At 48.0% G+C, this 22,547-nt stretch overlaps 1 protein-coding gene across 2 annotated transcripts in view; it reads left to right on the top strand.

The window, feature by feature from the left end:
• LOC128335664 (ubiquitin carboxyl-terminal hydrolase 12-like) overlaps positions 1-15,983 on the top strand; it is a 30,937-nt gene extending 14,954 nt beyond the window's left edge. Inside the window, exons 3-9 of one of the 2 annotated variants that reach the window (XM_053274295.1) lie at positions 4,640-4,853; positions 6,653-6,879; positions 8,290-8,366; positions 9,220-9,303; positions 9,879-10,076; positions 11,326-11,404; positions 13,544-15,983. In XM_053274295.1, the coding sequence (XP_053130270.1) occupies positions 4,640-4,853; positions 6,653-6,879; positions 8,290-8,366; positions 9,220-9,303; positions 9,879-10,076; positions 11,326-11,404; positions 13,544-13,645 (981 nt within the window). In that variant the 3' untranslated portion in view covers positions 13,646-15,983. The remainder of the gene's footprint in view (positions 1-4,639; positions 4,854-6,652; positions 6,880-8,289; positions 8,367-9,219; positions 9,304-9,878; positions 10,077-11,325; positions 11,405-13,543) is intronic. The other variant, XM_053274296.1, reaches the window with a different exon arrangement.
• The last annotated feature ends 6,564 nt before the right edge of the window (positions 15,984-22,547 follow it).

Genomic DNA, 22,547 nt, shown 5'->3' with positions numbered 1-22,547 from the left:
AAGACCCCCCCCCCCAAAAAAAATCTCATTCAACTGCTGGTAATTCATCGGAGCCCGTGTTCTCGTATTGATAGTGGTTAAGGCAGGGGTTCTAAAATGTGGGTCTCCAGTTGATGTTGGACTAAAACTCCCATCATCTGCCATGACGGCTTGTGGCTGGGCATGATGGAGTTGTAGAACCCCCAGGTTAGAGTGTTAGGCTTTGTGACAAAACGGGGGTGACGCTATGCTTTCCTGGGATCAGTAGAGAGATTGCTGTGATCCCAAATCTAGGAGCGCGCCGCCTTGGACTAGAGAGACCTGGGTTCGCATCCCTAATGGGGCCGTGAAGGGACTCTTCTCTGATGTGGCTGGTGGTGGGCAGTGAAAGCAGATGCTTTATTTCTTTAGCATTTTTGTGGGTGCCTAGTTCCACTTAATTGTCATAGGCACCCAAGGTACTAAGAAGAGAGATGATGATCAAGCAGTGTGGGTAATTGGCTCCAGCCTCAAGATACTAGTTTGAATCTTGGAGGTATTTCACAGTTTTGAGCCCACAAAGTTTTCCATTCTTGGATCTAAAATGCAGGTTCATTAAGATGCATATTCTGTCAAATTAGCTCTCTCTGCTTCGTGCCCTGCTGGGCAGGCAGCTTCATAATGCAAACTGAAATGGAAAGAACAAAACAGGTTCTTGGCTGCCATCCACCACAAGGACTTGATCTAGAGGATGGTCTCTGTTTCATCCAAATCAAAGAGGATTCTTCTTGCTGGCTTGGCCAAGGTAGTGATCTTGTTTATCACACGCTCTTTGAGTCCGATGAGCAGGGCATAGATAGGAAAGCACTAATCTGCCTTGGCAGGGTGCCGACTTGGCTTATGTTCAGAGGATCAGGGCGTTGGAGGATGCACTCTGTGCTTTCTTAGTCACGAGATTTTTCTTGAAAGTTTCAATCAAGAAACTAAAGGATACAGTAACTGCAAAAGGGAACTCGTCGTCTCCCCCCCGCCCCCAGGCAAAAGGTTGGCTCCTTAATAACACCAGTTTTTGTCTTTGCTTCCTAGGCAAAGCAGCTGAAATGCAAGAAGAGCCGGATTGTGGCTGGGGCCATAGCTCTGTGGGAGAGCATCTGCTTTGTCTGCAGAAGGTCCCAGCCAGGTTTCATCCCTGGCAGCAGCATCTCCAGGATGGGCTGGGAGAGACTCCTGCCTGCAACCTGAGAGAAACTGCTGCCATGCTTTGTAGAGAATACCAAGCTAGATGAACCAATGGTCTGACTCTTAAGAAAGCAGATTTCTGTGTTCCTGTCTATGTTTCTCAAAGTCATAGGTTAGGTTTGTCCTGAAATATGGATAGTAGGGGAGAGAGAAACTAAAAATGCCTAGGTTTAGTTTGGAAAAAGGCGACTATGGGGAGATATGATCGAGGTGTATAAAATTATGCATGGAGTAGAGAGAGGGGACAGAGAGAAATTTTTCTCCCTCTCTCACAACACTAGATCCAGGGGTCATCCCAAGAAACTGAAGACCAGGAAATTCAGGATAAGCAAAATGAAGTACATCTTCACACAGTGCATAGTTAATTGATAGAACATAGGGACATAGGAAGCTGCCGTATACTGAGTCAGACCCTTGGTCTATCTAGCTCAGTATTGTCTACACAGACTGGCAGTGGTTTCTCCAGGGTTGCAGGCAGGAATCTCTCTCAGCCCTATTTTGGAGATGCCACCAGGGAGGGAACTTGGAACCTTCTGCTCTTCCCAGAGCAGCTCCATCTCCTGAGGGGAATATCTTGCAGTGCTTACACATCAAGTCTCCCATTCATATGCAACCAGGACAGACCCTGCTTAGCTACGGGGACAAGTCATGCTTGCTACCACAAGACCAGCGCTCCTCCCCTAACCCTCCAGGGAGGGTTAGTGGAATTCTCTGCCACAGGATGGTGGATGGCCACCAGCCTGGATGGTTTTAGAAGGGGCTTAGACAAATCCATGGAGGACATGTCTATCAATGGCTACTAATCTGATGGCTATAGGCCACCTCAGGTCTCAGAGGCAAGATTCCTGAAAATACCAGTTGCAGGGGGGCAACAGCAGGAGAGAGGGCCTGCCCTCAGCTCTTGCCTGTGGGCTTCTCAGAGGCATCTGGTGGGGCACTGTGTGAAACAGGATGCTGGACTAGATAAGGCCTTGGACCTCATCCAGTCGAGCTGTTCTTCTATGCTCTTCACCACCCACAGTATTCACAAGGACAAGAGGATGAAGCCTGTTTCCTGTAATAGCTTCCATCACAACCCAATCTCAGCATTCTTTGTTCCCGCTATTCTGAGTCCTCCGTCATCCTATGAAATGCCATTATCTGCTGGAAAGGTGCCAGATTGAAAAAGCAGCATTCCATCGGTTGCACCGTAGATGTACAAGAAATGGCTGAAAAAGCCAGCGCTGTGGTGCCTCACTCTCTGGCAGCTGGGTTTGAATTCCCAGCCCGACCCTTTCTTGTGGCCCTCTCTACTCCTCTCGAGTTTCCAGAGCAATGGGAGGATCTCCCCCAGAACTCTGGAGAGTGTTTGGCTGCTTCTAAAGGCCAAAACCGACATGATGCACAAATTCCATGATTGGATCCATTCAGCTGTCGGTGACCCTGATTTGGATAGGAGCAGGCGCCACGGGCCAGGGAGGGTTAGCAAAAAACAGAGGACGTAAAAGGAGGGAGAGCAGCACCAGGGAAGGTAAGGAGCTGAGCTCCCAGTTTGCTAAGAAAAATTCTTTTCTTAAAAAGAAAAAACTCCAAAGTTGCACCTAAGGCATTCTGAATAACTTTTCCTCAGAGGCGGCTTCTGGGTTTTCATGTGTAAATTCTTCAGTCCTGAAGGAAAACACTCTTTAAAAAAAAAGAAGAAGAAAAAGGTAAAACCCCTTCTCATCACTCTCCAGTGGCAGTAGTTCGGCACCTTTAACTTTGCAGCCTGTATGAATTAAGCTTGGCTGCGATCTTCCAGTCAGTAAGTGGACTCCCAAGCGGCAACTTGCAAGAGACCTTTGCGACCCCTGGTAGCCAGATTCCCAGAGGTGCCACATCATGGGACGCTCCGTGTTTTGCCGGCCTGGTTATTTGTATGTTAATTTTGTTTGTTTGTAACATCTTGCCCACGATCCCCTGGAGAAATCTCCTCAGAAAACTCTGCTGTGGCAGTGCTCTTGTGGGGTAAGGCCAGGGTGAGAGGAAGAGATTGAAACAATGAAGCAGTGGAGTCAGTTGTGCCCAGTTGTAAAAATGAACTTGTCCAAATGTAGATGGAAAAGCAGAAACAAAATGCAAGCAACTGGCCCGCGCCCTTAGAAGACACACACCGTTGTTCAGCAGCCGGAGCATCAGGCAATCCGGGACACGTCCCCTCCAGATGCTGCATCCCATCAGTCGTCCTTTCCTCTGAAATGACACCGCCTTCAGATACGACAGATGCAAAGCATCTGCGTCTAGCGGTCTCTGCGCCGGGCTCGTTGCCAGCATGTCCTTGTAAACAGGAAAGATGAGATGGATGTATACTTGGCCCCCCCAAGGCGCCCCTCCACTGCATGCAGGCAAGCCCACTTTGCTCCCCGCCCACCTCTCCCCAATCTTGCTTTGTACCAGCTGACCCAGAGGGAAACCCTGGTCGTGCTGGGTTCCTTGGAGCACCATGCCGCTCTTGCGCCCGTGGGCATCTCAGTGTCGCCTCTGTCTGTCAGCAGCCGCAGCCTTTGCTCTCCTCACCAGCTTGGTGCTTACCAGGCTTCACCCCTGGCAAGAGCATTGCACGGAGTGGCACCAAGGAGGATGCTCTCCCTTTCCCCCGCTTAATTTGCGGGGGTGTTGGCTGATGGAACAGCAATAGGTTTGGGGCATCTGTTTGCCAAATCGCATTAGAAGGGGGTTGTGGTTGGGGAGGGTTGTCTTGGCAGAATCTCTGCCAAGCTTTGCTAGATTTTTTTTTTTTTTTAAGTTCCAGATTGTTCATAAGGTAGCTAGCTTCACAATTTAAAGATCAACGCAGGAAACACTGTTTCTTAATGAAACCATTTTGAGCCATTTTTGAGATTGTTCTATTAAGTAAGTTTCCTTCTGAATCTTGATTCTTAATCAGTGAGCTTTTTCATACCAAGCTGCCTTATATAAAGTCAGATCATTGGTCCGTCTACCTAAGCATGTTTACTCAGACTGGCAGGGTCTCTTTCTCAGCCTTGCCGGGCTGATTGCACCTAGAACCCCGGGAGATACTGGGGATTGCACCTGGAACCTTCTGCATATGAAGCATCTGTTCTGCCATTGAGCTATAGATGCATCCCGTTGAACCAATAAAACTGCCTCTTGCTGAGTCAGACCATCCAGCTCAGTATTGTCTACCCTGATTGGCGGCAGCAGTCCTGAGTTCCAGGCCGGGGGGGCGGGGGTGTCTTTCCAGCATTACCCCAGAGGCCACAGATTGAACCTAGGACTTCTAACATGCAAAGCGGGTGCTCGACCATCAGGCTGCAGTTCCTCTCTGTGTAACTGGATCACTCCCACTCTCTTCCACATTTTGACATAGCGCAAATATTTTGGTTTTCAGTTGTTTGTTGTTTGGAGTGTGAATGGCGTGCTCACATGTGCTTTCCCCCTCCTCCTGCTTTCTCTTCACCAGTTTGGCAACACTTGCTACTGCAACTCAGTCCTGCAGGCACTTTATTTTTGTCGTCCGTTTCGGGAAAAGGTGTTGGCCTACAAGGTCCAGCCTCGCAAGAAGGAGAGCCTCCTGACGTGCCTCTCGGACCTCTTCAACAGCATTGCCACGCAGAAGAAGAAGGTTGGGGTCATCCCCCCCAAGAAATTTATTTCTCGACTGAGGAAGGAAAATGGTAAGCAAGCCTCTTTGAGCTTCCGAATTTCTTGGGGGGCGTTTCTGCCAAGCCTGCTGCAGCCCTTAGAACCAGCAGCGGCCGCCGAAGCAGCCAAGAACCCGATCATTTTGATTTTTTTTTTAAATTGTATGTCACTGGCTTTGAGAGGCCTTAGTCTGAAAGGTGGTATGCAAATATACCAATAGATTTAGAAAAGACCCTACAATCTTCTTCCCACCTCCCCCCACCTCCTTCAAAACTGCACAATAGAAATTACATTTGAATATAAAAATATAAATCTAATTAAAAGGGTTGTTTTTTTTAAAAAATGTACAATATAACCACAAGACACAAAGCAATAGCTACAAAACACTCATGAAAAAGCCAAGATTTTACTAGCTTTCTAAAAACTGTGATGGAGACTAGGAAGCGGAGACTCACTGGGAGAGCATTCCAAAGTCCGGGGGCAATGACTGAGAAGGCCCTGTCCCGCGTGCACAGAAGGTGAGCCTCCCTCATTGTCGGCACATGGAGCAGGCCGCCACCTCACCGTTGACCTTGTTGAGCGGGCAGAAACTCTTGGGAGGAGCAGGTGGTCCCTTGGGTATCCAGGGCCCAAAGGGTTAAGTGCTTTAAAGGTCAAAACCAGCACCTTGAATTGGACCTGGAAACATATTAAGCCCTGGGTATTTAAGAGAATCTCTTCTTCGCCATGAGCCCCACTGCCTGCTAAGATCATCTGGAGAGGTTCGCCTGTGGCTGCCACTAACTCATCTGGCAGCTACTCGAGAATTGGCCTTCTCCGTTGCAGCCCCTGGACTTTGGAATGCGCTCCCTGTTGAAAGAAGAGCCTCCCCATCTCTGGCAACTTTTTAAAAGGCATTGAAGACACACTTGTTCACCCAGGCTTTTAATTAGATTTTCAGTTTTAAATAATTTCAATACTGGGTTTTAAATACTTTAAATCTTTTAAATAATTTTAATTGATTTAATGTTTTAAATGATCTTAATTGTAAACCGCCCAGAGATGCAAGTTTTGGGTGGTATAGAAATATTTTGAATAAATAAATAATAAATATTGGCAGCCAATGTAGCTCTTTCAAAATGGGTGTAATATGGTCCCAGATAACATCCTAGCTGCCACATTTTGCACTAGCTGCAGTTTCCGAATACTCTTCAACAGCAGCCCCCCGTAGAGTGTGGTACAGTAATCTAGCCATGACATGACTAAGGGTGTGGGTAACAGTGGCCAGATCTGCTTTCTCGAGAAAGGGACGCAGCTGGCACACTAGCCAAAGCCGTGCAAAGGCACCCCTGGCCACTGCCTCCACCTGAGCTTCCAAAAGCAGAGCTGAGTCCAGCAGTACCCCCCAAGTTGCGCACTTGCTCCTTCAGGGGGAGTGCAACCCCATCTAGAACCAGTAGAATTTCCTCATCCTGATTAGCCCTCCTCCTGACCAGCGGTGCCTCGGTCTTCCCCGGATTCAATCTCATTTTGTTAGCCCCACCCATCATTGCCTCTACTTACCACCTCTCAACAAAGAAGTTTGGTTTGCATAGCAAAAGGGCTCACAACCTAAAAAGAAACACAAAGGAGACACCACCACCAGCCACTGGAAGGATGCTGTGCTGGGACTGGCTAGGGACAATGCTCTCCCCCTACTAAATATAAAAGAATCACCACTTCCAAAGGTGCCTCTTGGCCTGGCTGGCAGAGGCCTCTCCCTGCCAGAGTCTTAAAAACAAGGCAGATGTTCCCAGCACATGAGCCTAATGATGCCTTGATTCTCTTCCGATTTGCCTCTGATCTCTTCTAGAACTCTTTGACAATTACATGCAGCAGGACGCGCATGAATTCCTGAACTACCTACTGAACACAATTGCTGACCTGCTGCAAGAAGAGAAGAAGCAAGAGAAGCAGAACGGGAAGCTCCAGAACGGAAGCCTCGAGAGTGACGAAGGGGAGAAGGCCGACCAGACGTGGGTCCACGAGATCTTCCAGGGGACGCTCACCAATGAGACCCGATGCCTTAACTGTGAAGCTGTACGTTGTGGTTAAAAAAAAAAAAAGCCCTGCACTCTTCTCTTCATGGTTCTTCCTTTCTATAGTCTTTCTCCCTTAATTCTGGAATATGCAAAAACATGACAACTGTTTTAAGAATTTGTGCCATGAATTCTAACTGGAGTGTTTTTGGTCCCTCATGGTGGGAGGGTGGGGGCAGGACCCAAACTAGAAGTGATTTCACAATACTGGGGACGGCTTATTGCGGGTTGTTGTCTTAAGGAACCTGACCCCACCCCGTCCCCTTTTTTCACCACTGCTGACAGCATCAGTGGCTCCGTAGAGCGCTCTCTGGCAGCTGGCCGTCTCCGCCCCCAATCCCCTGTGAATGATGCTACATTAAGGCATAGTGTCAGCCAAGTGGGGCTTCTGGGGAATTTTTCGGCCATTGGAATTGTTTGAGGAAGCTTTCCCATCTTGGACCTGTTATCTGCAGCAGGGATGTGCAGAAGGCCAATCGGGGTCTATTGCTAGACTTCTGGGTGACCTGCAGTAGATTGGCGAGGGTTTTTGATGGCGAATGGTTTCACAATAGCAACAGAGACACCATGGCTGCTAACTGTGCTTAGAGGCACCTTTTTATAGTGGTGAATCTCTTTATTGAGCACGGGGAGAGCAACTGGCCCTATCCACCCCCAGCACAGCATCCCTCCAGTGGCTGCTGCTGGTCTGTCTGTCTGTCTTTTTTTAGATTCTGAGCCCTTTGGGACAGGGAGCCATTTTATTTATTTATAGTTTTGGGAACTTCTGTTGAAAAGTGGTGTACAGATATTCATCTTGTATGGCTGGCTTTCAGCTTCAGGGGTCCTTTCCTGTAAAAACAGATATATTAATTGGTTGCCTTTCTCCAGCTCTTTGTGCAGTTCTGCTGGCCAGTTGGAGCCATTTTTGTGTATCTTTTTTTTTACATTTATATCCCGCCCTTCCTCTGAGAAACCCAGAGTACATTGTTTTATGTTTATCCTCACAACAGCTGTGAGGTGGGTTAGGCTGAGAGAGAAGCCCGGAGTCACCCAGTGAGCCCCAGGGATTTGAACTCTTGTCTGCCCAGTCCTGGTCCAACACTCTAACCACTACAACACACTGGCACATTTTGTGTTAGACTCTCCAATCTGTAGTAACTCAAGTTTGGATTGGTACGTGCAGGGGTTCAGCAGATGACGGTAGACTCTGCCCCGAGCTGCCATTTTGCACCCGACTGCAGTTGGTGGGGGGAAAACCAAAGGTTTTTCTAGAAGAAACAAAGTCTGAGACATGCCCTCTCACACATGCTCTCTTCCTCCACTCCACGTCCCCATCATTCTGCTTCTCTTTGAAAAGCCAGATGATGTTTTGCCCTTGGTGTGACTCTCCCTCCCTCCCTCCCTCCCTCCCTTCCTTTCTTCCTTCAAGGTTAGTAGCAAAGACGAGGACTTTCTGGACCTGTCGGTTGATGTGGAACAAAATACATCAATTACACACTGTTTGAGGTAACCTCTGCAAAATGAACCAGCTCGGGAGTGCATTGTGTGCGCAAGGCAGAGCGGAATGGATTGTGGAGGGAGGCTCCATTGCGCGGAAGCGCTGGCCCCTTAAACACGGGTGGTGCTTGTGTCACACGCTCAGTGAGTTGGTTAAGGTTTTGTGTTGTTTTTTTTAAGCTTGTTTGCATGACCCTGAACCAGGTGGGGGAACAGGGGCTGCTTCCATTCGGTGGCCGTGTAAACCCAGACGTCAAGGTAGGAGGAGAGTGACTGTGTGGGAGGGAGGCAGGAACTGGGCAGGGCAGGTTTTTGTCCGCCCCTGAGAAAACGCTGGGGATTGGATGTGGGTTGGCCCTGCCCATCCTAGCCAGCTCCCGGTTCCCACACAGTCATCACTCACCCTCCTCCGGCCTTGATCTTTGCAAACACATGACCACTAACTGGAGCCCGCCTACCTCTCTTACCCTGGCTGCAGTCTCCTCCTACCCTGGTTTTGATCATGAGAACGAACTCTGTGTCTGTCTCAAGGAGCTTGCAGTCTGCACTCACTCCAACAATGCGGGAAGGAAAGAGAGAAGAGGACCCATGGCGGGGGGGGGGCAGTTTCCTTGTGCGAAACTGGGACTGCCACAGCGCTGGTTCCGTCTAGTGTCCCCTCTAACAGGGATTCCCAGATGTGGTTGACTACAACTCCCAGCATTCCCAGCTGCAACAGCCTTGGGGGTTATGGGAGTTGTAGTCAACATCATCTGGGAATCTCTGTTGGAGGGAACACTGGTGCCTAGGCAAGGGTGTGAGGAACCTGGTCAGTGGCGGCAAGCCTGAACATGCTAACCTCCTTCATGCTCCGCTTTCACAGGGGCTTCAGTAACACGGAGACTCTGTGTAGTGAATACAAATACTACTGTGAGCAATGCCGCAGCAAACAGGAAGCACAAAAGAGGTGAGCGGAAGGTGGAGGGCGCCTGTTTTCTCCCACTCATCCGAGGAGCCCAAGGTGGCTTGCCTCTTTCTCTGTCCCCTCCACTTTTTTATGTTTGCCCACAGCCCTGTGAGACCGGCCAAGCTGGGTGGTAGTGTGGCTGGTGGCCTGTTGAGTTTCGTGGCGCCGTAGGGGGTTGATCAGGGAGACTTGAGTTCTCAGTCCGACAGTCTCGCTTCTGCGCCACCAGGGTGCTCGTAAAGAGTTGCTTTGTTCTGGTTACAGACTTCCTCTCATTTTTGCTAGGGATGATCGATGACGTTCGGGGCTTTCTGTCTGCCAGGATTCCGGAAATGCAGAAAGAATGTGCTAATTGCACAGCTCTGCTTTTAAAACACCAGTTTTCCTCAACAACTGCTTGCTTGCTTATTTCTGTCTGTCTGTCTAAACTTCTTTGGGGGCTTTTGTTGAAAAGCAGTGTATAAATATTTGTCATATTTGTATCTTTTTGTCTGCCGTCTTGAAGTTCTTCTGGCGTTGAGATATTTTTCTGATGTGAATTTTGTGCGCTCTCGCTTATATTTTTGTGGGCCCAGGATGCGAGTGAAAAAGCTACCCATGATCCTTGCTCTGCACTTGAAACGGTTCAAATACATGGACCAGCTGCATCGATATACCAAACTCTCCTATCGGGTAGTTTTCCCCTTGGAGCTTCGACTCTTTAACACTTCAGGAGATGCTACAAACCCTGACAGAATGTATGATCTTGTGGCTGTGGTTGTCCACTGTGGCAGGTAAGCTTGGAATTTCTCACAAGAGATACCTTGTCTGGCCGGTCGTCCGAGGAGCACAGGAAGCTGCCTTATTCAGAGCCAGACCCTTGGTCCCTCTCACTCCATCTTGTCTACACAGACTGGCAGTGGCTCTCCAGGGCTCCAGGCAGGAGACTTTCCACGCTGCAGGGAGTGAACCTGGGCCCTTCTGCATGGGAGGCAGATACTCTACCACACTATCCTGTGTTGCCTGGACAGCATAAGAATGTGTGGTAGAGGCCCTGCTGGATCAGACCAAGGAGCTGCTGTTGTCCAGCCTTTCCCAGAGCAACCTCTGTGGATGCCCCTGGCAAGCTGGACATGAAAATAGGAGCTGTCCTGGGCATCTGGCACTTGGAGGGGCTCCATTTCTGAACATGGAGAACTGCCGTGGCCGTAGATCTTCCTAGACTTGGGCTCCACGGACTGGTTTGTCTCCCCCTACTTAAAGCCAGGGTTTTTCAAACTCGGGTCCCCAGACGGGATTGGACAACAGCTCCCATCATCCCCAGCTTCAGTGGCCAAAGGCCACTGAAGAAAGGCTTTTCAGAGTTTCCTACAGGCCTGGTGTCAGGGATGTCTGAAGCCCCTTTTTATGCTCCGGTTGTAGGTGTTGAATGTCTAGTACCCTTTCAGTTGTGCAAACAAGATGAACTCATGCATTCAAACATTCATGAACATATCCCATCTATATATTCTGAGAGGACGGTGCCATTCATATAGTCAAAGGCATTTATTCAGCTTTGCTTCTGACGGTTTGCAGTTACTGAACATTACCTGCTTTCTAAAAAAAAGTAGCATTTTTGTGTAGTGCTCAAAACGGCATAACTTTAGGCACTTCCTGCCACAGTAAAGCTGCCCAAATGGGAAAGCACCAGATGATTTAAAAGGTTTCTATAATGCTGGTGCCACCATGTGGTGAAACTCTGCATGCCTGAAAGTATTTACTGTGTAAAATAATCTGGCTTTTTCAGTGGTGACTTTAAAGGGTTGCCAGTTTTAAAACCGCAAAAGGGAACCAATTTTAATGGAATAAAACTGCATTGTACAGAATGATTCTCTTTCTGGTCCAGGTATTATTATTTTTTCAACTTTTATGTTGTCTAAAACTGTTGTGGGCTACGTTGGGGGCTGATGGGTTGAAATGCAGAATATAAAATACTGGAGCGACTTCCGGATAGGTAAGGCTACAGAAATCAGTTTAACATGTTGCACTTTCTCTGTATTGTAGCGGTCCAAACCGTGGACACTATATCACCATTGTGAAGAGTCACGGGTTTTGGTTGCTATTTGACGACGACATTGTAGAGGTAAGTGTATCGCTTGCTCCAGACTTTGGGGGCTCTGGTGAAAACTCTCAATAGCTGTCTTGGATCTAAACCCTGCTAACTTGGCAAAGAGGCACCTTTTAACATGGTGACTCTCTTTATTTAGCAGGGGGAGAGTAACTGGCCCTTTCCACCCCCAGCATAGTACCTCCAGTGACTGTTGCTGGCGTCTATCTTATGTTTCTTTTTTAGATTGTGAGCCCTTTGGGGACAGGGATCCATCTTGTTTATTTATTATTTCTCTTGTGTAAACCACCCTGGGCCATTTTTGGAAGGGCGGTTTAAAAATCGAATTCATCATCATCATCATCTCCTCCTTTCTCTGCACAGTATCGCTTGCTTAGGTCAGTAGTCCTCATCAGTGTCCCCTCTCAGGGATTCCCAGATGTTGTTGACTACAACTCCCATAACCCCCAAGCAAAAGGCATTGCAGCTGGGAATTCTGGGAACTGTAGTCAACAACTGGGAATCCCTGTTAGAGGGAACACTGGTCTTCATGGTGAGCCGAGTCATGACCTCAACCCAGATGGGTTGTACTCGGTAGTGGTTCGTCCTCACAAGCCTGGGGGCACCAAAGGAGGCACAGCTACCTCTGCTTCCTGACAGTAGCTTAGGTGGCTCTTCTCTCCTCCCTGCTGCTTGCAGGCTGGCCATTCATCAGATAGAGCTGCCACTTGCATGGTCAGCAACACCATGCTGACCATGCAAATGGCACCCACACATGCGCAGACGCCATATGCATGCTGATGCCGCACTGGGCTTCTAGGGATGTGTGCCACCCCAGCAGGAAGTTGGATGGGGCAACGGAGAGCAGGTAAGGACCTGCTCTCCTCTTTCTTAAAGCTCCCAGACCCCACTCCTGAAATGGGCTTGAACCACAGTTTGTGCAGTGTGAACATCAACAGTAAGCAAAGGTGATCCCATTTATTGCCCCACCTTGGAGACTGTGCTGGCTCTTTAGTTGGAGCAACCTCCCTGGCCTCCAAGCATTGCAATCCAGTTGGCCAGAGCCTTGATGCTTTTTTATTCTTCCTCTGAGTCAGTGCTGATCTTAGGTTGCTCCGTTGCATGCCTCTGAAGACACAACTTGCCTGAAAGTACCATGTCGTTCCCTGCTCTGTTCTCGCTGCTAATGATGAGTAGGCAAGCCAAATGAGGTAGATTGTTTCCCCGAGACTGACGTGTCTTTCCCTTGTGGATACTCATAACTTTGCCCATATCAGCAAAGTGGAGGCGGCTGAGTTAGATTGCGAAAAGTAATTGTGCACAGCCCAGGTTTGCAGCCTGGCTAATGGTTCTTAAGAGCGGTGATTCAAGGAAATGGAAAACAGGGACAAATTCTGCTTTACAGAGATCAGGTTCTCTCGGAGGCAGGAAAAATGACAGTTCTTTAAATGACAGTTATTTGAGAAAGGCAGACGTTTGAAAGTGTACATCAGTGGAGAGCGGCAATGGAAGTAAACAGAGAAATCACACTGTGGCATTTGGTTAATGGCTTCTGCTTAGTCCCGCATGTTCTACAAACAGTTTCATACTGACTTCTGGGAATACCCAACTTTTGGCTTGATGCAACATCCAGCTCAGAATTTGTAGTGAGATGTGGAGCAAAACTGAACGGTGTCCTAAATAAGGTTGAGAAGCCGGCCAGTTGACCCATCCACTAGTGCCAGTGAGCCGCTTACGGCTTCCAGTCAACTATTGTCAGATATTCCATCATAGTTCAGAACATCCCTGTGTCAGTAGCAAGCTACCTTTTTCTCTTGCATGATTATGGTTCCACCCCCCCCCCCGCCCCCCAGTTTGGAGGATCCTGCAAGCTAGCTTGGTCAGAGAGTGAAGTTACAAAGTTTGCTATGTGCCAGTCGAATGCGGCAGGCAGGCTGATGCCATCAGAATGGTTAAAGCAAAATGGGCAACAGGCCGGGCCAGGCTGTTTACGGACTGCTGCCTGTGTTAAGGGGGCCCAGGTGTGCCAAGGGAGCAGAAACCAGCAATTTATTTATTTAAAATATTGATACCCCGCCCCTCCAGTACACTCCTGCTCAGAGTGGCTCACAATAGCAGTGTTGCTAACCTCCTAACCTCGGCTGCTTCTAACCTGGTGGTTGTCTTGCGTTGCAGAAAATTGATGCTCAAGCCATTGAAGAATTCTATGGGTTAACATCAGACATTTCCAAAAACTCAGAATCTGGATATATCCTCTTCTACCAGTCAAGGGACTAAAACAACTCATTCAGAGCATCCGACGTGTGCACCACAAAGGGATCAAGGCTGCGCCTGGGCAGGACATTTTCGTGCTAACACAATGAATTCCTCGCCATGAGAGATCAACAGGAGATCAGCTGCACCGTTTCCTCAAGGAGGACCGCTGCCAGTAGCGAGAAGGGGGTTCACTCTGGTTTTATTTCTGGGCTATTTTATACGTGCTATCTTCCAAAATCTATGTTACCTCTACTTGAAATCTGGCTGCTTAGATGTGTGAGAACCAAGGAAGGGTTTTTAAAAGTAGCATTGTAGAATCCGTTCACCATTCAGTGAGGGCCTGTGGCTCAACCTGAGTTCCTCTTCTTACTGTTTTTCTGTATTTTAGCAGAATGATTTCAGTATTCTGTGTTGGCTAAAGATGTGTCTTAGGATCTGTGGAAGACGTGTCTTAGGATCTGTGTTGGTGGCTCATGATGTCAGGATTGACCCTGCGAGGTTAAGTTGTACTGCCAATATCACAGCTTCTTGTGTGACGTCTGGAAAAAGGAGAAACAGTTGTTGCTTCTGCAGCATTGCAAATACCCCCAACGGTGTCGCCTTGATTTCAGCGGAGATTATTCATTTTTTTCCATTTTGACTTTCTTTCCCCAGTTCTCTGTGGAAGAAGTAATTTTATAAGCTTCATAATAAACTTTTTTGTTTACTTTAAAGGCTTGAACTCAAGCTACAATATTGTAGAATTCAGGGGAGCGAAGAAGTAGAGGAAAGGGTTTGAGGTCGCATCGCAAAAGCTGAAGTGACTGTGTGTGTCATGGCGCTCTTACACAAGCCAAAAGTGCCCTTGACTGAAACAAGATCTGTTCCATGTTTGTTTCATTGTATAGTCAACTAGGGGACAAAAAGCAATGTGATGGCTGGATCTACCTGCTAAATAGCACACTAAGTAACACTAAGTGTGAGGGCTAAGTATTGTCATCAGTATGGTCTTGGAAACCATGGAGGACGGGGATAAGAGAGAGAAATCCATCAGAGTAACACGTACCGATGCTCTGAGTAGCAGTACTTTCTCTCCTCTGCCCCTATCTCACTGTTGCCCACTTCCCAGTCTGCTGTGGCTTCCCCAGAAGCACTCCTGTGAAGAACGAATTTCAGCTACATTTCCTGCTCTGTCTGTCGTAACCCCAAGGATGACTCAAGAGAATACCTGCAATTGAGAGGACTCTGCGAGTACTGCTCCACTCTTTTGAAATTTTCTTTTTCCGTGTCTGTCCTCACCTCCCCTGCTTGAAATATGTGATCCAGCGACTTGTTTCTGATGTAGGGGTGTCAGTGGGATGTACACATAGCTGCCTCCACCCAGAATGGCGTCCTGGTTTGTTTAAATGGAGGGGTACATTGGAGTGCATATCAGCTGTCTCCATAGAATGGCAAACGGATGCAGGAGCTCCCTGTGGGCGTTGGAGCAGACATGGAGCTCCGTCCTGGAACACAGCAGTGGGCAAGGACAACCGCGTCCTGTCTTGTTTATCACACTATCGTGGTCTTTGCTCACCCCCAAAAGCAGCCCTCCACATATTGTGTGCAGACAAGGCAGGCAGACTGACTTGATGCAATTCTGTAACACGTGCTCTGCTAAGAGACTTATTGTTACCAAAACACTGTCGTGGTGCAAACATTATAACTCCATTTTTAAATTTTTTTTTTTTTACACAATGGCTCTGTCTGTTACCTTGCTGACTCCCCTCATGTCCCCAATGGCGTTCGTTAGCAACAAAACTACTGTCTGTCTTCAGAACTGGAGTCAAAGGTTCAGCATTCACACCTCGGCTACTTCAGAAAGCAAACTGATCCAACGGCTAATTCATAGCGATTAATATGCAAAAGTAATCTTTTCTTCAAAGGTTGTGATCTCTTAACAAGATACTTGTTGACAACTGGTGGTTAAAGAACACATTACAAGTGAAGTTTCTCTTGGCTAGAAATCCTCTCCTAAAGATCTAGTGCTGGGTCGCTAACAGACATCTGTCACGGGTAGGCCTAGGAAGGAAGAAAAAAGACCAACCAGCATAAGGTGTGTGCACAGTATGCAGCAAATATGACAAAGCTAACATAGGAGAATATTAAACGTGTATTTTCTATATTTGGCGATAACGTTTTTACAAATAAAGTACCTGACTAGAGAGAGAAAGAAAAAGAGAGAGAGAGAGAATATTGAAAGATATATACTATAGAGTAAAAGTGCACTTTTGCTACAGATTTATAAGGGTTTAAATTGGAAGAGAATGGTGTGATGTTACTACTGTCTAATAAATGACCCCCAAATGTCTCCAATAAAGGTCACGTATGGTGAAATGCCCCAGTTGGGTATGTGTATTAGGTATTACTGAATGATGCTAGCTGCTGCAGACGTATTTATTACATGTTGATCTCGCCTCTTCTCCAAGGAGCTCAGAGAGGTAAGCATGGCCTCCCTGCGACATACATTAAGTTCTGGGGGGTGGGAGTGGGGGTCATCCGAATGAACTGTGTGGCTGAGTGGGGATTTGAACCTAGTTCTCCTAGGTCCTAGTTCAACACTCTAGCTCCAGTATGCCACACTAGTTCCCATGGTGAAGGGGAAACTTCAGCAGGGGCCATAACTGCAGTTGGTGCTACCCAGGGTTTGAACTCTGCACTAAACAGCACCTTCCAGCCCTGTTCACATTCCTTGTTGAGCGTGTGTGACTCTAATAGTTCCCATACAGCCAGTGACAACAGACAGTGTTGGTATTCCAACCTCAAAGTGGTGAAAATAGAAACAAAAAGTGGGGTTCATCTCCATGCTTGCCAGAAGCTTTAAATATCTATTCCACTGTAACTCCTCACTACTTCTCTAGTCAAAATATTTCTCAAGGAAAGGAGAGAAGCACCATTCTGGCAAAAATCCCATCTTTCTCTCCTGGTCGGTTTCAGTTGGGAATAAAAAGAAAATAACCGAACCAGCTGTTGAGCTTGCTCTAAAGCTGCAGGAGATGGCACAAAATGCTCAGGGTTATCTTACTGGGGTGTGATGAAAGACTAAAAGCAAATTGTCCTCGGAGGTTTTATTAACCCAGCAGCCCCTAGACTTTCCCAAATTGCTGCAGTGCAGTTTTCTGAATTAGAACTGGAAGACCCGCCACTTGTATGCCCTCGAAGACTTTCCCCCCTGAGCCTCATAATGCTACTTGCCATTTGTATAGTGCTCTCAAGTGTTCAGAGTGCTTTGCACCATGTATTATCTTGTTATCCTGAAACTACCCTGTAAGGTAAACGTTTTTATCCCTGCCCTGCAGATGGTGGGGGAGAGCTGAGATGGTGTGGTTTGCCTAAAGACAAAAGGGTGAGATTCTAAGTAAGTGCTGCAAGAACTGCATGTCTTCAAGAGAATCCACCTGTCGTCTTTCTGCATAAGTTGCTGATCTGGGCAGGGCTCCTAAACTGACAGGCATTTTTCTTGAACACAGACTCATGCGGAGATGCAGTAGCTAGCCGCCTCTGAAGTGGTTCTGTTGCATGTCTGCACCAGAAGTGATTGAATAATGTACTTCAATCTTAACCAGTGCAGAGCAGAACTAACTGATCAGCCATCTTTTGGGGAGGTATTTTTGAATTCCTAGAAGCCGTCGATGAAGGAATCCGTTTCCCACATCATGCTCATCTATGATCTCTGGGCATGTTCTCCTGCTCTGGCACACCCCTTGGGAATTACTGTATTCTGCCTTGTCTCCCTGCAAGATTTGCTTTGCATGGAAGGAAAGATCTCCCTTTTTGAAGGAGGATAACATGTGCCAAAGGGTCTGAGATCCAGCTCTTAATCTGGTTGAGGAGAAGTTCTTGAGATAATAAATAGGAAGGGCTTCCTAGTCACCTGGAAATTTCTTGGCTGGGGGAATTAAAAACCTGGGACCAACTTGTTAGTGAGCACTGGTTGTCAAGAAAAAGAACAATAAAGGGCATGAGCTTCAGTGGGGACCAAGAAAATGTGCTGTAGAATTGCGTGTAGGACCTGGCCTGTTGAGCTTCTCCACACAACTGGACTCGAAGTTTGCCTTTTAAAGGCAAAACGCCAGGGCTTGAGTTTCAGGATGCCTCTCTCCATTAGGTCCCAAGAAATATCTTAGAAGTAGAGGTTGTTTATTGAATGGTACTGGCAAAATACCTGCGGTTGTATCATGACAACTTTCCAGCCTCCCCTCTGAAGAGCTGTTTTTTCTTGCCTTCTGTCATTTGCTTCTCGCCTGTGAAGCTGTGGCACTGTTGTCCTCTTCTGTCAGAAGCCATTAGAGAGACGGGCCTTTCAAGCAGTTGGGAGGGGAAGCCATGTGAGGCTGGTTATACACTGTCTGATTTCTAGCAGTACCTGCAGGCATTAAGAGCTCCATCAGGCTCAAAAGGGATCACTTTTGGAGTAAGCAAAAGCATCCACCAGAGCAACCCTGCTCCTGTGCAATTCAGTGAGGCTTGCTCGGTGGATCGTGCCCCATAAGGATTCGTAGTGGGTTATGTCTGGGAAGTGCTGTCCCAAAGACATGTCCCACTATGCAATCCTTGCATAACATCTGTAACTGGCAACTCACATTAAACTCCAATAATATGTTGAGCTCAATAACCTGTGGTTATTGTTTATAACTGATATGCACATAGTTGAGGATGCTACCAGCTCGGCCTTAAAAATGCAGAGCGCGTGCAACTAGATATTTCAAGCAAGGCTTTAAGCTTACTCTTCCAACACCTAATTGCTCTGAGCCAACAAAAGAGATTTGCTTGGGTATCACTTTCTGGGTCAAGGATTCATGGATGGATAGCAGATGTGTATCCAGCTGTGGATGCTGGATCTCCGTATGGCACTACATAGGAATAGAGGAAGCTTTGTAGCAAGTCAGACCATTGATCCATGCAACTCACTATTGTCTACCCTGACTGGCAGCAACTTTCCATCATTTTTGGCAGGCCCCTTTCCCAGCCCTCACTGGAGATGCTGCCAGGGCTTGAACCTCTTGCATGCAAAACCGATGCTTTGCTCCTGAGCTACGACTCCAGCCACTGCTTCCAACAGATTGAATATCTGCACATGTATCAGATTCTGGCACAACCGATCATGTGTAAACACTTTTAAAAGCATGACCAGATTCAAATGTGAAGATGCATTTGGGTGAGTGTGTGGAGTACACCTTGTCAAGGCAAACTTAGGGACTGACAGTTGCTTCTTAAATTTACATTTATATCCCGCTGTTCCTCCAAGGAGCCCAGAGCGGTGTACTGCATACTTGAGTTTCTCTTTCACAACAACCCTGTGAAGTAGGTTAGGCTGAAAGAGAAGGGACTGGCCCAGAGTCACCCAGCAAATCTCCTGGCTGAATGGGGATTTGAACTTGGGTCTCCCCGGTCCTAGTCCGGCACTCTAACCACTACACCATGCTGGCTTAATATACGCTTCATGCCAGGTGAGACCATTGGGCCAACTGGTTCGGCATTGTCTCCTCTGGCAGGCAGAGGCTCTCTAGAGAAAGGCTATTGCCAGCTTAAGGCCACTGTGGCTGGGGATTATGGGAGTTGCCCTACAACATCTGGGGGCCCAAGGTTGAGAACTCCTCTTGTAACTAGAGAATGAACCTGAGACTTCCTTCATGCAAAGCAGGTGCCCTTCCATGGGCTATAGCTCAGTTTGCATACAGAAAGTCCCAGGTCAGACTCTGGCAGCATCTAAGGTAGGCCTGGGAAAGACATCTGCCTACAACTTTGGTGAAGCCGCTGCCAGTCAGTGTAGGCAAGACTGAGTTAGATAGAACAAGGGTCTGACTCAGAATAAGGCCGCTTCCTCCATTCCTGTGCACAATGCTATGGATGAAGACAGATAATGTCTAGCCGTCTCCTCCATAAAAGGCAGTTTATGGTTGGCGGATGGGGTCAGCCCAGGAAACCTAGGCTGCTTGTGGCTGAATATACGTGCGTGTGTTTCTCACCTCCACCCTCACCCTCTCGGGCTTGTGAGTCAAGACCAAAGTGGCCCATTTGGACAGTGCCTCGAGACGCGTCCATGCCACGGCCCAAGACAGCAAAGTATGACTCATGGCCACGGAGCCCCAAACTGCGTCTGTCAAAAATACTAATCACCCAAATATCTTGTCAGACGTAACCTGGCTGCTGAGGCTGTGTGTGTGTGTGTGTGTGTGTGTGTGTGTGTGTGTGTAAGTAAAGAAAAAAGAACCACAGTAAACCCATATAATCACTGTTGAGTTAGTCATAAAAAGAAGAGAAAAAATAGCAACAACTGTGAGTGACAGTCGATAAAGCCCTGTAACTAATTATACTGCTGCAGCAGGAGAAAAATAACTTGAAGGGCTTGAGAAGTTGTCTGGAAAGTTGCCCAGTTTCTCTCATCTCCGAGCGTCTGTCTTTGGAGTGCAGGGATTTTCTAGTGACAGCAAATTGCCCTGGAAGCTTCTGCGATGCTACGGTGGAAGGTGGGAAAGCAAGATGGCCTTAGCATCATTCAGCAGTGGAGCACTTACAGAGTCCCAGGCTGAATCTCCAGCATCTTCGGTTGAGGGCTCCCAGGTAGTGGAGAACACCACCTTGCTTGGCGCCCTGGACAGGAAACCATCTGTCGGAGGAGGCAATCCTGGGCAAAAATAGACCACTATGTTAGGAACTCAGGCAGCTGCCTTATACAGAGGTCGTTCACATGACCAGACCTACCTGGGTAGGACAGGACATGCCCAGGTAGAGTGGATCATGTGAAGCGCTGAGATTGCTCCTGATCCTGCTGCTCCTTCCTGAGTAGCCCTGATTTCGAACCCAGCCTCAAAATGAGGTAGGACGACAAGTGTGTGCCTCCTATATTACTCACTGGTTGTGTGGGTTGCCGAGATGCTGGCAGTCATCTTGATCATAGAGGCAGGGGGAAGGAACGGCCAGGCAGCATGGAGCCCTCCCAACACACCGTGCTGCCTGTGCAGTGCATTGTGGGATACCAGCTGTGGACTTCCTCTCCCCCCACCAATCGCTGCTTACCTCACCACTGTGCTGCTGATGTGGGTGCTTGGACAGTGGAGCTCTGATTGGGCTCTGGTTGTCTGGGGGGAGGCAGGAGTCCAAACGACCTCACTGAGTCAGATCATTGGTCCATCTAACTCACTATTGGCTACACTGACTGGCAGCAACTCTCCAATATTCTTTCCCAGCCCTACCTGGAGGTACCAGATTTAACCTAGAGTCTTCTGCATGCAAAGCATAGGCTCTCCTACTGAGCTACAGCCCCATCTGACCAACCTTCTCCGATCTCTTTGTTACCTCCCACATTTTCAATCCAAAGTTTAGAAGGTCGGTCCAGGAGCTGGTCATATGAGCCCCAAAAGGAAATCTGTCAGCTCCAAGCTCCTCTTCGGTTGTTTTACTTTACTCGTTTCAGATAGCAGCGTCTATATTATAACACGCGGAGGAGATTTGGTGGTGATGGTGAATCTGTGGCCGTATTTGCTGAGCTGATGGTCATAGAATGTTCATAGACATTCTGTCTGCTTGGGGCAATTGGTCAGTGATGGTTTACTTCACTCCTCTTTTACTAGTTGATGTAGAAGTTCCATCATGCAGCTTTAGGGACAGGAGGAGCGGTTTGGGCATGATAGGGAGGTTGAAAATGAATCCATTCAGTGGGAAGAGGTCCCAGAAGGTAAGAAAGCTAAGGGGCAGGCACCCTGAAGACAGTAGCATTGAAGGAAGAGGGCACAGCAGACCGTGGACTGAGAAACAGGAACCTGAGGGAAAGGAATGTATATTAATCAGCATATAAAATGTAGCGGGGTTAGGAATAGAGGTCCAAGTGTCAAAGGCGCCTACTGGATAGTGTCTGGGACTTCCACCACCATTATCATTTTTTATTTTCTTCTTTTTCTATTGGCTAGGTCTCTCCTGCTCTGCCACACAACTTTGGGAAGCACCCATAAAGTTCCACCCAAGTAATGTCGCCCATTTTGTGAACCCTTCAATTCCTTTATTCCTTTTTATCCCCATAGAACAGACTCAGCTGTGACAGCCCAGTGACTCAGGGAGGGGATGCACTTTGACTGGCTAAGCAGCAGACTAGGAAGAGGATCCATTTGATGAAGACTGTAACTGGTGCGGTGTATTTTGCCCCCACCCCTTGATGGCAGGAAGACTAAAAATAGAGCCTTTTCCTGCATGGAATATTCCAGGGCTCGTCTCCTGCAGGCTGCTATTCAAAGCTGGCCTTTGGAACGGGAATCACCAGCTGTGTTGAGTTTGCTCCTTCCTGCCTTCACCTTTACAAGCTGGCTGGGGCAGTTGCCTCTTTTAAAGCCTGTGCCAGCCCATCTGCAAGGCAATTTCTCTCTTAAGGGTTGCACCGAGTCAGCACAGAAGACTTCAATGATGAGCCTGAGACCCAGCTGGTCTGGAAATGTTCTCCGTCTCTCCTCTGCAGACTCAGGTTTGCCCAAAGGCACCATGCGACAACTCGGAACACTTAAGACACTTTAGACCCCTGGTGGGTACTGAGACCAGCTGTGGTTTGAGGATCAGAGCGTGTAAGGAATGGTCGGAAAGTGCCTCTGCAGACATTCTGATGTAGAACATAAACCCATTTAGGAAGAGTGGTAGCTGCCTCATACTGAGTCAGACCATTGGTGCATCAAGCTCAGTTGTGTCTACACTGACTGGCAGCGGCTCTCCAAGGTTCCGGGCAGGAGTCTCTCCCAGCCCTACCTGGAGGTGCTGCCAGGAACTGAACCTGGAAGTCTTCTGCAAGAAGCAGGTGCTCGACCCTGGAGCTACAGCCCCATCTCCTATGGGGCATATCCTACAGCAAACAGCACGCCCATGTAGTCACCCATCCAAATGCCGACCAGGGCAAGACCAGCTCTCCTCCAAAAGAGCTTTA

Source organism: Hemicordylus capensis, chromosome 11, assembly GCF_027244095.1.
Source record: "Hemicordylus capensis ecotype Gifberg chromosome 11, rHemCap1.1.pri, whole genome shotgun sequence".
Classification (NCBI taxonomy): Eukaryota; Metazoa; Chordata; class Lepidosauria; order Squamata; family Cordylidae; genus Hemicordylus; species Hemicordylus capensis.
This window is presented reverse-complemented; position numbering and strand designations above follow the sequence as displayed.